This window comes from Coenobita brevimanus, chromosome 65, assembly GCF_032717465.1.
Source record: "Coenobita brevimanus isolate Jiangsu-jjx chromosome 65, ASM3271746v2, whole genome shotgun sequence".
NCBI classification, from domain to species: Eukaryota; Metazoa; Arthropoda; class Malacostraca; order Decapoda; family Coenobitidae; genus Coenobita; species Coenobita brevimanus.
In genome coordinates, this window is record NC_137018.1 from 6,768,402 (window position 1) to 6,782,817 (window position 14,416).

Here is a 14,416-nt window from a genome sequence, read left to right on the forward strand (position 1 = left end):
AGATTTTGTATTTTTTATTTATTTATTTTATTATTTGACCGGGAACTGTGGAGGGAAATTGCTTTTTGATAAGTATGAAAACTATTAGAGAAAATATTAAGCATGAGGAGCTGTGTTTGATTTTTACTTACTGTCTGTGTGTGTGTGTGTGTGTGTGTGTGTGTGTGTGTGTGTGTGTGTGTGTGTGTGTGTGTGTGTGCGTGTAATTAACCAGATACATAATAAGGGGCATCAGTTTTTTTATTACTTTATTTCTTATCAAAGACACTTCAATGAATAATTATTAGTTGGCCTGTGTATTCAAGTTACCTGAAAGGTACAGTAATTAGAGGACCAATTATCTCGAACTTTGTCATTATTAGAGCACTGAGGAGAGCAATTAGGTCGTCATTATATATTAGACAAGAGAGAAAAGTAGTTAGTGGTTTAATTAACGACTATTCTGCCAATATGTAAGGTGATTTGGTGAGGTTAATGACGTCTCTCTAAGTTATTATTTTTTTCTTTTCTTTTTTTAGAGGCTCCTAATTGCGTTTTTTTTTTTTTTTTAAGTACAGGAGTTGGATAAGTTATAGACTCGTATTATCAGTGGTTAAGGAAGCTCCCTAACACCTCTTCCTCAGCGATTTATACTTTAGACTCGTATTATCGAGGGTTAAGGAAGCTCCCTAACACCTCTTCCTCACCGGTTTATATTTTAGACTCGTATTATCGAGGGTTATGGAAGCTCCCTAACACCTCTTCCTCACCGATTTATATTTTAGACTCGTATTATCGAGGGTTAAGGAAGCTCCCTAACGCCTCTTCCTCACCGATTTATATTTTAGACTCGTATTATCGAGGGTTAAGGAAGCTCCCTAACACCTTTTCCTCACCGATTTATTCTTCAGACTCGTATTATCGAGGGTTAAGGAAGCTCCCTAACACCTCTTCCTCACCGATTTATATTTTAGACTCGTATTATCGAGGGTTAAGGAAGCCCCCTAACACCCCTTCCTCACCGATTTATCCTTCAGACTCGTATTATCGAGGGTTAAGGAAGCTCCCTAACGCCTCTTCCTCACCGATTTATATTTTTGAAAACGGTTGGCTAATATCCTTTTGTACGTTATGTATGCAGAGTATGGCGATATTAGAATGATGTAAATTGCACATAAGAAGACGGCAAGGGGTAATAAGCAAAATAAATCGCATAGGAAAAGGTGTTAGGGAGCTTCCTTGACCGACGAGAATACGGGTCTTTACTAATCCCTTCAAGACAAGAAAATATAAGAAAAAAAATTGTCTTGAAGAGGTTACGGAGAAATTAATGGTTTCTTGATAGGAGGGTAGACATAGGTGTATTTAGGGGACCAAAGACAACTATACTGTTATTAGTAGAGCAATTAACGGAGTCATTAGAGGAACTGTCATAAAAAGGAGGGTGATCAGAGCAACGTTCATTAGCCTACTACCTGCAGTGAGTTTCTGTTACCTGAACTAAATCGCACGTGGTCAGTGTTAAGATTTTTTTTTTTTTTTTTTCGGCCAAACCTTTTTTCTCGATACCGTGGGACATTCTTGGGCTCATATTCTGGTCGTATAAGGAATATCCCTAACTCCCGTTCTTGAGCGATTTGTTTTGCTTATTAGACTTTACCGTCCTCCTCTGTGTTACATAAATCCTTCCAATATTGACATACTTTGGATAAATAACGTACAGAAGGATATCAGCCACCCATATCCAAAAATAAATCGCTAAGGAGGAGGTGTTTGGTCCTTGATGTCTTAGGTTCCTCTTGAGCACAGTAAAAAACGTCTTCAGATAGTTGATATAAAGAAAGAAGTTAATTAGCAGCCAAGGAGTTAAAGGAGCAGTTACACCAGCCCCGTATGAGGCAGTTCTAGCATGTATTCAATATGGACGGTGGGTGTTAGCGCCGAAGTGGTGACATGTGCAGGTCAGGAACATAAGAGGACTACTGGGCCACAGGGAACAGGCTGTTGAGTCAATGCGCAATCTCTCTCTCTCTCTCTCTCTCTCTCTCTCTCTCTCTCTCTCTCTCTCACACACACACACACACACACACACACACACACACACACACACACACACACACACACACACACACACACACACACACACACACACACACAGTAAATGCTCTGAAACCTAACCCTTTCAGCACGTAGACGCCTTCATTCTTACTACTTTCAGACGATTTCCTTCAGCTAGGAAAATCATGCCATTGGCAGTGGTACAAATGATTGCTGTGTGTGTGTGTGTGTGTGTGTGTGTGTGTGTTTTGGAGAAAGAGGAGATGTGAGGGTGGGTAAGTTGAAAGGAATGAGGTGGATATGTATGTGAGGTGTGTGTGTGTGTGTGTGTGTGTGTGTGTGTGTGTGTGTGTGTGTGTGTGTGTGTGTGTGTGTGTGTGTGTGTGTGTGTGTGTGTGTGTGTGTGTGTGTGTGTGTGTGTGTGTGTGATAAAAAAAATATGCTTGTGTTTTTGTGTGAAGCCAGAGAAGGACGCAGTGGTGTATATCGGTGGGTGTCCTCGAGTGGCAAGGCAGTGTCGTGGCCAGGGGGAAGTGTACTGTGGTATGGTGGCAGCTGGGGCTTGTATCAGGGGGGACTGCATTGTGCTTCCCGCGTGATGTTCCTCCTGCTTGAAGGCTTGGCATGTTCCGGTGGGGGAGGACTGAGTGTTGCTGGAAAATTGGGACTGTGTTGGTTTACGGGGGAAGGTGTATACGGTTGTATTTGAGGTAGAAAGGGGTATTTTTAGGGGTGGGCTCTGTCATTCACCCTTTCTGGTCTGCCTGCTGCAGGGATTGGCATGTGGTGGTGGGTGTGGAATTTGTTGATGGAATATTGTGTCTGTTTTGTCTGGCTGAGGGAGATGTTTGTGGTTGTATATAAGGTGGAAGATGGTACGTTTATAGGTGGTTTGGATGATGGTCACCCGCTGTTATCTCCAAGGTAATGTGCTCTCTCCTTGGCTGGGTAGGATGCGATGGTATTGACTTTGTTGTTAGGAAATTGGGATTGTGGTGCTTTGCTGGTGGACGATAATTATTGCTATATTTAAGGTGGATATATGATTCTTTTTTTATTGATTTTGAGGAGAGAAGAGGTATATTTGTGTGTTAATTTTGACGTAAAGTAGATTGATTCTGTGATGCCCTGTTCAAGTGACTGTTAGGTGATGTGGTTGGCTGTCGTTTGGGTATATAATGGGTGAATAATATGTCTGTCCTCTACTGCATTTGGCAGTGTTGGTAGAAATCAGCAGTATTTGCCCTGAGTTACGTGGCTGCTTGGAATTATTCTTGGTTCAGCCTTGTTTATATATAGAAGATACTGAGTGCTGTGTTTTGCTCTACCTCGGTAAAAGTAAATAAATAAGTAAGATGACTTGTTGGGAGAGGTGTTAAGAGAGATGTATATTGATGTTTATGTTGTCCTTATTTTAGAAAAGTAAAGATCGGTGCTTTCTTTTCGTCTTTTAAGGAAATCGACCATCTTTTCCTTTGTTTTCACAGTCTGGGAAGGGTAACTATTTAATTATACGTTTGGTGATGTGGGTAAGGAAATGCTGCTGTTCTAATCTCTATCGCGGATAATTTTAGCTATTTTTATCAGGAGAGAGAGAGAGAGAGAGACTGAAGGATTTTGGTTTGGCAGCTGTTGCATTATGTGTTGGATTTTTATGACAGCAAATTTAATCGAGACTTAATAATATACGGAAATAACATCGCTCAGTTTAGTTAGTAAAGCAAATTCCAGTTCTGACGGGAAAAAAAAGGACAAAAAAAAAAAAAAAACAATAGCACATGTGTCAGGATCAGTATTTGGATTCAGTATTTGTATTCATAGGTGTGCAATAACCAGCTACCATTTATTTATTTGGATTCAGGGTCAGTATTTGGATTCATGGTGGTGCAATATCCAACTACCATTTATTTCGCCCCCCTCCCCCACTCGCCTCTCATTAGCACACTCCATCTCTACCTACACCCCACAAAAACACACCCTGGCACGTGGCTGGCTGAGGGAGAGGGGTGTGTGGGCCAAGTGTCGTCTCAGCTCGTGTTGGTTGGGGTAAAGACGTGGGGAGAACTTCTGCTTGAGTCCTTGATTTGTCTTGATTTATATTCTGTTTCATCTTCTACTTCTTCGTTTTCCTCCTCCTCCTTCTCTTCCTTTGTCTTTTCGTTCTTTTTTTCGTTCTTTTTCTTTCCTCTTCCTCTTCCCCGTCCCTTTTCTGGCCGAATGCACTGTTAAGGTTATTGACTTTTTTTTTTTTTTTTTTTTTTTTTAGAGGGTTGAGTTGCCTTAGTTCGTACTGGGAAAGGGAAAGATGTGGGAGGATTGAAGTCTGCTTATTGGATTTGTCATTTGGATTCTGTGTGTGTGTGTGTGTGTGTGTGTGTGTGTGTGTGTGTGTGTGTGTGTGTGTGTGTGTGTGTGTGTGTGTGTGTTTCTGCCGACTCAGTGTATTTGCTAACAATAATATCCTTCCACATTTTAGCTAATTGATTATGAAACTCTTACGTAACATTATGAAAAAGTGTGTTGGGCTTCGAATACTGCTTCACTGTTTCGAAATTCATCGCTCAGTGTGTCGCAAGGAACCGCAATGAAGTTGCTCAGTATTCATGGCCGCGACTGTACAAGGGGGTGGAAGTGATGGATATTTACTGCATCGTATCTCTTTTAACTCTTATATTTGATTTTTTATTGCCTTACGTCGCTTCCTGTGAGGTGTGGGCGTCGGCGGAATGAACAACAGGTCCTTTTCCCTGAGATGAACCACGCTCCCTTATATAATTATCTATCACTTTTATATATATATATCTATTCTTTATATATAATTATCTACCACTTTTATATATATCTATCTCTTCCTTATATAATTGTCTACCATTTTTATATCTATCTATCTCTTCCTTATATAATTATCTACCACTTTTATATATATCTATCTCTTATATAATTATCTACCACTTTTATATCTATCTATCTCATATAATTATCTACCACTTTTATATATCTATCTCTTCCTTATATAATTATCTACCACTTTTATATCTATCTATCTCTTCCTTATATTATTATCTACCACTCTTGTGTATATCTATCTAGCCATGGTGGAGTACAGGATAGGCCTCTGAACCCTGATATCCCTTAGTATCTTTGCCTGAGTGGTTTAGCCTGTGGAAAGCATGGATAATTTAGGTTTCAAAGTCGAGTGAATGGAAGTGTGACCTATTTTGACTTGACACTCGTTTTTTTTCACCTGAGGGAACTGGACAACTAATACAACTTATATACTTTATCTTAGTTATGAGGTAGCCATGAGAGTCCTTGGTTACTAGTCAAATTTATCCTTGAATCCGACTATATTTGACCATTAACTGAGCTGAAAGAGGTTAGGAATCTTTGCCTGGCGAGATTAAACAGACTGTAATTGTAGTTACAGTTAGATGGGGGAACATCTCTAGGGGCGGCACGGTCAGTCAGTCACACCTTAATGATTTTCACACGCAAAAGAAAAAAAAAATCACACTAGCGAAATCCCACTGCTTCACTTTAACTCCCTGTGGATTTCCACTTACAAGAGACTGGCAAGGAAGGCTGCCAGAGATCGAGCAGAGTGAAGAGCCGCATTTTGAAGCCTCTGTGAACGATACGATACGACACTACAAACGATGCGAAGGTGCTTTACTCTAGCGTAACTCCCTTTCGTGTTTGATTCAGCGAAACCCCATATAGTCCTGCATCTGTCTAAACCACTATTCCTGTTGTCTCCCACCCACGTTATGTATAGTAATGGGGAAATGGGCCTGGGGTGATGATGATGATGGTGGTGATGATGAGAGTGAGGAAAAGCGATAAAGAGGGTAATAAATATGGGGAGCAAGCGATGAACATTGAATGAGTGTCTGTGAAAAAGTTACACAGAAATATGTACCAAGAATCACTGAAGAAAGAAAGCAGTCTCAGAGATTCAGTACAACGTCTCTTGGTATAAAAAGAAAGGAAGAAAGAAAAAAAAAAGAAAGAAAGAAAGAAAGACAGACAGACAGACAGACAGAAAAAGAAAGGAAGGAAGGAAAAAAACAAAAAGATATATGAAATGAAGGTAAGCGAAAATTGGCTGAAGTTTTACCAAGAGTTCACAAAGTTTGCATGAACGATAAAAGTTGGAGCAGGACACACACACACACACACACACACACACACACACACACACACACACACACACACACACGTTGAAAAGGAGGTGGGAAACAAGCCTCGTATAATCCATGAAGTTTTTGTTATTGCTAGTGAAGGAGGCAGCGCAGACAGGGGTAGAAAAAAATGCTAGAGAAGGGGTTATAAAGATGTGCTGAAGACGAGAGAGAGAGAGAGAGAATTCAAGTGTTCTGAAGCATTTCCTGTTTATATCATCATTTTCTAACACTTTCCTTCTACGTCACCTCCGTCGCAAATGACTCCTGCGATTACTGATGACCCCCGGGGAGGATTAATGACCTTAAAGGAGGGAAGGATTTAATCAGCGGCGGAAGTGTCATAGAAGAAAAGTTTCAGGAAAATTTGAGATAAAAGTAGAAAAAAAAAAACTTGAAACTACATGATTTTTAGTTTGGCTTCTAAAAATTTATCGAAAAAAAAAAAAAAAAACACCTTCTTGCATATACAATTTGACTTATTTTTGTTTGGTCTTTTTCTTATTGCCTGACGCTGCATCCTGTGAGAGATGGCCTAGACGTAAGGGGCCATCAGGCATCTCTCTACCCCTACTCATCAACGATCCTTCTCGCGTCGCCTCACCCTCTCAGTACTTCTCAATATTCCTACTGCATATAATACTGTGCGATTGGTAGTATATTTAAGTGAAAAGGTGTCCACTTTTGTCTTATGCGCTCCTTATCTCCTACCTCCACTTCAGTCTTGTCTCTCAGTAATTTGGAAAGAGTGTAAGATGATTTAGGTGTGAAAAATATAGATAGACAGATAGCTGGATGGATGGATAGATAGATATGGATAGGTAGATGGATAGATAGAGACATAAAAGTACTTATCGGTGTCTGGATAGATAGATAGATAAATAAATAGAAAATTACATACAGGTGCCTAGACAGGTAGATGGATAGACATTGTGACTGATTGGTAGGTAGAAAGATACTTAACGTGTCTGGATACATAGATGGATACATAAATACATAGATGGGTACATAGATAGATAGATAGATTGATAGGTAGATTGATAGTTGGATCGGTACATAGATAGATAGACAGGCAAATAGGTAGTACTCACCGGTGTCTGGAAGGTACAGAACAGGTGGCACAGGTAAGGGTGTTTGGTGCCCAGACTCAACACCTTCCTCTCAATCAGCGTACACTCCACGTCGTTGTCCTCTAGCACCACGTCCTTCTTCAGGCACTTCACAGCAAAGTAGTTCTCCGTGTCCTTCTGCTGCGCCAACATCACCTGCGGCGGGAGAAATTAAGAGATGAGATCCAAAGGTAGGGTGCTGAAGTGAGGCGCCCTCACGTGATGGCACCGATATGGCTGGGTAGGTCCTCTGCCTGGCCATGCAAATGTCCCTCAATTACCTCCCTATTCTCCCAAAATGGACGATGGTGGCATCCCTCCCTATCCCCAAAAAGGACGATGGCAGCTTCCTTCCCTACCCCCCAAAGATCATATTTAGATCATATTTAGCAGTGAACGCTAGGTGGATATGAGAATAGAGAACCGTAAAGGACGTGGCTTAACTTTTACCACAAATTGTAATAACAATAATCTGTCTATCTATCTGTCTATTGCCAGACGCCTCAATCCTGTAAGGGGTGCCACAAACAAATCGCCTCCATGTCGCCCTGTCCAGCCCCATTTCACTGTCCTGCTCCCAGCTCACTCTCCGCTCACATACCTCTCCACTCCATCATCATCATCATCATCATCATCAATTCTTTCTGCTTCTGCCGACATCAGTTACGGTAGGAGAAACTTACTCTCCTTAACTATCCTCTAAACTCTGCCCTTCACTCTGGCCTCCTTCTCCCTCTCCTCCTTCCAACCACACCTAACAACACACTCTCTCCTTAACTGTCCTCTTTGTCCCTTCATTCTGGTCCCAGTCTCCCCCTTCTCCTCCTCCACCCAGACTCCAGACTCTCCCCTAAGCAATAACTCTCCAGAAGCGTCCGTGTTCGTGTCATGCCCCGCCCTTGTCAATGGTACGTAAATGATTCGGAAAATACTTATGTGTAAGGGAGGGTTATTTATGCCCACGCCGTAAAAAAAAGAAAAAGGAAAAAACTAGAATGTTTCACGATTCGGGCTGAGGGTGGCTTGAAAATTAGTCTGTCCTATTTATCTATCAATCTATCTATCTGTCTGTCTATCTGTGGCTATCTGTTTATCGCCATAACGGAGCAAATGGACAAACGAATAGCCTTCACGTCACCCTGTCCCGTGCTATCTGGCTGCCCTTTCTCCAACTCTCCCCCTTTCACATCAGTAGGCACCTGTTGTTTTGGCATATGGCAATGAAAATAGTGTTGGAAGATATCAGCTGTAGATCTGTTTTTAATTTACTGTTGCTAACGTTATTTCGTCACTTTCTTATATATATATATATATATATATATATATATATATATATATATATATATATATATATATATATATATATATATATATATGTAAAGAAGGAACCAAGGGCAAAAAAACCTGCAAATTGTTCCCTCCAAGAAAAAAATATAAACAAGAGAATAGAGAGCCAAATTCAAGATCCGTTCATTTCGATGTGCTTGGACACATTGCGTTTAAAAGGCTGGACGTCATAGGTAGAGGGAAATACAGACAGATGCTTGGAACGTGATGAGCTGTGTGCATGGACAGGACAGATAGCCATTGATGTGCTGACCGGTCCTCTGATCTTGCCCTGTGCCCTTGCTCTTTGACATGTTCTTCTTAAAGTGTATTTCATTCTTACTTGACCCTTAACCCATCCACGAAGTTCGGTTCAAATTGGATAGAAAATATTTAAGAACACCTTACCCCATGACCTTGATCTTCGATCTGTTGCTCTGAAATTAGAAGTGTTTCATCCTTGGCCTACCTTTAACCCCTCCGTCAAGCCTAATCCAAGACTATCTATAGCTGTTTGATTTCAGAAGCCGAAACATTGACCTTTCCCTGTGTGCATTCCAATTGGCAGATTATTCTCAAAACTGAATCATTTTTCCCTTTCCCATCCCTCAACAATAATGTAAAGTTTAGTCAAAAGAAGATGATAAATTTTCGATTGACCATGCTTTTGAATATGACGTGATATTTTTGGGACCGGAAATAAGTTTTCTTCCTCTGATGATCCTTAATTTCATATTAGTGAAGTTCCATCCAAAGTTTTTCCCCATTTATGCAGTCTTCCTAACAGAAAATGACCAATAAACCGGACCAAGCACACAATACTCTAGCTTTCACGTGCGGGTGTAATAATACGGTCGTTAGCGCTTATTTTCAAGTTAAAGATAGTGTGGTTTTCAATGCGAGACGACCATCAGATTTAATGTAATATGCTCCGTTTATCTTCCTTTCGTAATCTATAGTTCGTAATACCTTTTTTCAGCGATTTACTTTGTCCAAGTGCAGCAGGACTCACCGATTTATTTTTTCTAAGTGCAGCAGTGCTCACCCGGTGCTTCGTTTCCTCTCGTCGATCACACGCATTCAGCAAGTGGGTGCGTGGATTCACACATACAAGTACTACTTTGTGTCGCGGAGGTTTTCTATCATCTTTTCCTTAACGCTTTAATTTTGCGTACAACACCTAACCATTCTATTGTATGTCGTCTACGCCTTTTAGTATAGATATAGATTACAGAAGTATCATATCCGGGATTATTGAAGTGTTGTAGACAGAAATATAATGCACAAACGAGTACTAGACATTGATGGAGGAAAACACAGATTCCCCGTAAGATTAGGAAGCTTAGGGCACCTCTGTCTTGGTGATTTATCCTAAATACGGCATCTTGGTATCCCCTTTTACAGTATTTATATCTAACGGACATACTGTATTTGCGTAAATTACATGCGGAAGAAATAAAATGGCAAGGGACAGGTATTGCAAGCTTCCCTAACCCTTGCGGAGGAATACACGGAATGCGACTCCCTCACCCCCAGTCTGCGCGTCTCGTGTTTATTGGTTGTGTGTGATTCTTTGCTTCTTGAATTCCGTCGATTCTTCACTGTCTGAATCGTCTTCGGCCATCAGGACGTAAGTATAGATAGTCGTGGATGTGTGGGGAATTGACTGAGGTAGTTATTAGTGGTGGATTAATTACGATGTTTGTTTTTGTCAGCTCTTTAAACACGGACCTTTAAACCACCTAGACCCTGCGTCGCAACAATATTCTAGGGCTCGTATTCTGGTCGGTTCAGGAAGCTCCCTAATACCCGTTCGGTGGGGATTTATTTTTGTTTACGGCTGATTAATATTCTTTTCCACGTGGCCTGTGCACAGTATGGCAATATAATAATTTTAGTAAAACAGTGAGGTGTAAGATAAGTAGCCTAGACAAAGGTGTTATGGAGCTTCATTAACTAAAGAAAATACTGACCTAGGTGGTATAAGAGGATTAATGTATTGCATTATACGTCAGTATGCTCTTCTGTGTTATCTCTGTCGTTTTTACACCGAAATATTTTACATCAGTAACATACAAATGGATACCAAGACGTGATGTGGAAAAGATACCGCCAAGGAAGATGGATTCAAGGCTTTAGTATCGTCGATTAAAGAAGTTCCGTAACACCTCTTCGATAGCGATTTATTTTGCACATTGAGCTTTATTGTTTATTGCCCCGTGTAATTTATGCAGTTTTTATCTTGTCAGGAGCAAGCAGAAAGTGCAGTAGATAATATACAAGAGAGAGAGAGAGAGAGAGAGAGAGAGAGAGAGAGAGAGAGAGCTGTGAAACGCAAAGACAATGAATGAGTGGATACCTCGCGTGTAGGGTAAAAAATAGACAAATATGGTTCCATGGCAGGAATATGGTGGCTCAGATTTGGCATGTGTGGAAATGTACTGTGAAAGGTTATGGAAATGAGTGTATGGGGGTTAATATTGCACCTGTGAGGGGAAAGCGGTAAATATTGGTGAGGGGAAGGGTTGATATTCTGCGTGTGAGAGGAAATGGGATGGTATTTGTAAGGGGAAGGAGAGTGACATTTTAGGGGAAGGGGGGTAATATTTGTGAGGGGAAGGGGGTAATATATTTCAGGGGAAGGGGTTAATATTTGAGGGGAAGGGGTTAATATTTGCGAGGGGAAGGGAGTAATATTAGTGAGGGGAAGGGGGATAATATTCTGCGTCTGAGTGGAAGTGGTTAATATTTTCGTGTAAGGGGAATGTTAATAATCTGCATGTGAGGGGAAGGGGTAATACTCTGCGTGTAACGGGAAGAGGTTGAAATTTTGCGTGCGAGGGGAAAGCTGACAGAGCAGTGTGGAAATTATAGTCGTAAATTGATGAAAAAGAATAGTAGTAAAAAGGATGATGAATTATATTAGTTAAAATTCTCCTTGAAATTGAGATTGGTAGACACTATTAACAGGAAAAAATGTTTAATTAAATAACAAAAAAGGAAAAAAATGGACAGTATGCATTTAGGCTGTGAAACTAATCAGAGAGAATTGCGACGAGACAGTGACAGAGAAAAGTCAGAATTGAAAAAAAGAAATGAGATAAAATGTTAAACTTGCACTAGCAGATGTAAACAAGACAAAGATAAGGATAATAAACCTTCAAGAGTACGTTTTCCAGAGGTAGAAATGCCAAGAGGATGCTAAGTTCGAGGCTAAAGCAAAGTTAGGATTGTTTATAGATCTTTCACATCCTCAGCCTGCAGTCCTCCGGGTTCACGTCAAATGGCCCCTAGGTCACAGCTATATCATCGTCAGTATGGTTTAGTTATCAGCGTATTCTTTAATTTTACTGATTCCAAATAATTCCTCTCAGCTAAGAAGAGTCGTGGTATTAAAGGGGTAGAGGCCTTTCCCAGTTGTCCCTTCTGTTCGATGGCATTGTGTGTGTGTGTGTGTGTGTGTGTGTGTGTGTGTGTGTGTGGTGTTTTACTGCTCTCAGACAGTTTTAATCAGTATAGGAGAGCCCTCCATCTGAATGGTGTTAATAAACTGAAGAGGACTGACAAGGACTCCCTCAGTTGATTATTGTGACGTTAAGCCCTTGCGTTAGGTTACTGGATGGATCTGTTTGTAAGTGTTCGTGAAAGAAAACGTACTTCGCTGGAATAACAAGGGTGTTTAACCATTCTGTAATACATATGGTAACTAAATAAATAAAGTGTACAGCGGGAGTCTGTAAGTGTGGCAGTAATAGGTGTCGCAGTCAAGTGTAGCATAATAGTGTGATGTGATAGTGTGCTGTATAATAGTGTGATGGTGCAGTAGTGTGTGATGTAGCAGTGTGCAGTGTGGCAGCTAGTGGTGTAAAAGTTAGAGGTGTGGTATGAGAATGAGACTGTGGCAGCGTGTGGTGTGGCAGTGTGTGGTGTAGCAGTGTATGGTGTGGTGTAAAAGTTAGAGGTGTGATATGAGACTGAGACTGTAGCAGCGTGTAGTGTGGCAGTGCGTGGCGTAATAGTGTGTGTTGTGGTAGTGTGCATGATGCAGCACTGTGCTAGTGTGTAGCAGTATGAGGCTTATCAGTGTGATGTGAGAAAACGTGTAGTTGTGATGGTGTGACACGCATTACAATGAAGGGGTTGATGGGGGCTGTATCTAACCATTCCAGTTCAGAAAGTCTCTTAAAGCCGAATAACATGGCCTGAAAGATACAAGAAAATAAAGAAGAAGTTAAGTGTAGAAGCAGACTAGGATATATATGTATTGCCCATTCCAGTAGCATTCATTATAATCAGTCAAACAGCTGCAGGTTGTGGAAGCACACTAGGATATACATTACCGGTATATGTATTACTCGTTCCAGTAGCATTCATTGTAATCAGTCAGATAGGTGTAGGTCGTAAGGGTAGATTAACATATATATGTATTGCCCGTTCCAGTAGCAGTCATTTTAATCAAACAGCTGTAGATTCGTAGACGCAGAGTAGCATATATATATTGCCATTTCCAGCAGCCTCGTCCCCCACTCATCACAGAACCACGCGTGAAGAGCCGCGAAGTGCCTCAGCGAAATATTCCTCTGTGCTAAATGGCCCGGCATGAATAGAGACAGGATCGCCGTCAAAGGAAGTGCATTTGGCCGGGAGCAACAGGGGAGCGCTGGGAAAGGCAGATATGTTGGTCTGAAATATCTCCCCTGGCGTCTGTTTCACTAGGTTGCTGCTACTCCTGCTGTTCTACCGCTTCAGTAGTAGATAGGGAAACGTAAATGGAAGAAGGGGTAGAGTGGGAGAAATTATAGGAAGGGAGAGAGTGAAAGAAAACGAAGGAAAAGACGCTGGAAAAAAAAAATGGAAGAGGGAGGGGGGAACAGAAAAGATCGAGAGAGCAGAGCAGTTAATTAAGAGGGAGTAGCAAGAAGAATGAATCGAAAAGACAATTAGTTAAGAAAGAGAAGGTGAATAAAAGTGAGGGAAAGACTGCATTAAGACAAGGGAGAAAAAAATGTATGTGCATAGACCGATGGTGGATAAATAGATTGATAGGTACTTGAAATTTATTTATATATTTATTTACATTTATAAGGATAGAGAAAAACTAAAAAAAATATATAAACACAAGAGAGGTACCATACCGAGGAAAATGCGGTAGAGAAATATTGCAGTAAAACACGGACGTAGTAAACGGAGAAAGACTAGCCTAAGCACGGAAAAAATATTGCACTGTATATATATTTATTCCATTGGCCTAACAGAGGAACTAGATATTAATAACAAGTGTAATACGCGGTGGTCGACGTGTTTGTTGTTTGTGTATATTTTATTGAGCTGTCCCTAATCGACAAGGCACATTTTTCATTTTCATTCTTTTTATGAACTTTACATGCAGAAGAATTTGTCCCATTCAGTTGTCAGCTGAGAAATATTATGACCCTCTAACCCGCCCCCCTCCCCTCTTCTAACTGCACCTTCTTGCCTCGTTTTACTTTCCTCGTGTTCCCCTTATTTACCTACCTGTTACCCTCACCCTTCTTAGTTCTCCTTATCCCAAACCTTCTTTCCCTCAGCATATGCACCCCTTTGTTGAATCCATCCCTCTTGCCCTTCTAAGCTCCATCTTGCCTTCACCTTTCTTGCTCCCCATTGCCTATCGTTTCCCCAATGAACCCGCCTATTGCCCCTCCTTGTCCTCTCACGTGCCCTTCCTTGCCAAGTTAACCCACCTGTTGCCCCTCTTTAACTCTCTTGCCCTTCCTTGCCACC

General features: G+C 41.0%; 1 protein-coding gene across 1 annotated transcript in view; it reads right to left on the reverse strand.

Moving 5' to 3' along the window:
• Window positions 1–14,416, reverse strand: part of LOC145404876 (uncharacterized) — a 125,536-nt gene that overhangs the window by 36,835 nt on the left and 74,285 nt on the right. Inside the window, exon 4 of the mRNA XM_080276377.1 lies at window positions 7,310–7,483. Coding sequence (XP_080132503.1) covers window positions 7,310–7,483 — 174 coding nt within the window. The remainder of the gene's footprint in view (window positions 1–7,309; window positions 7,484–14,416) is intronic.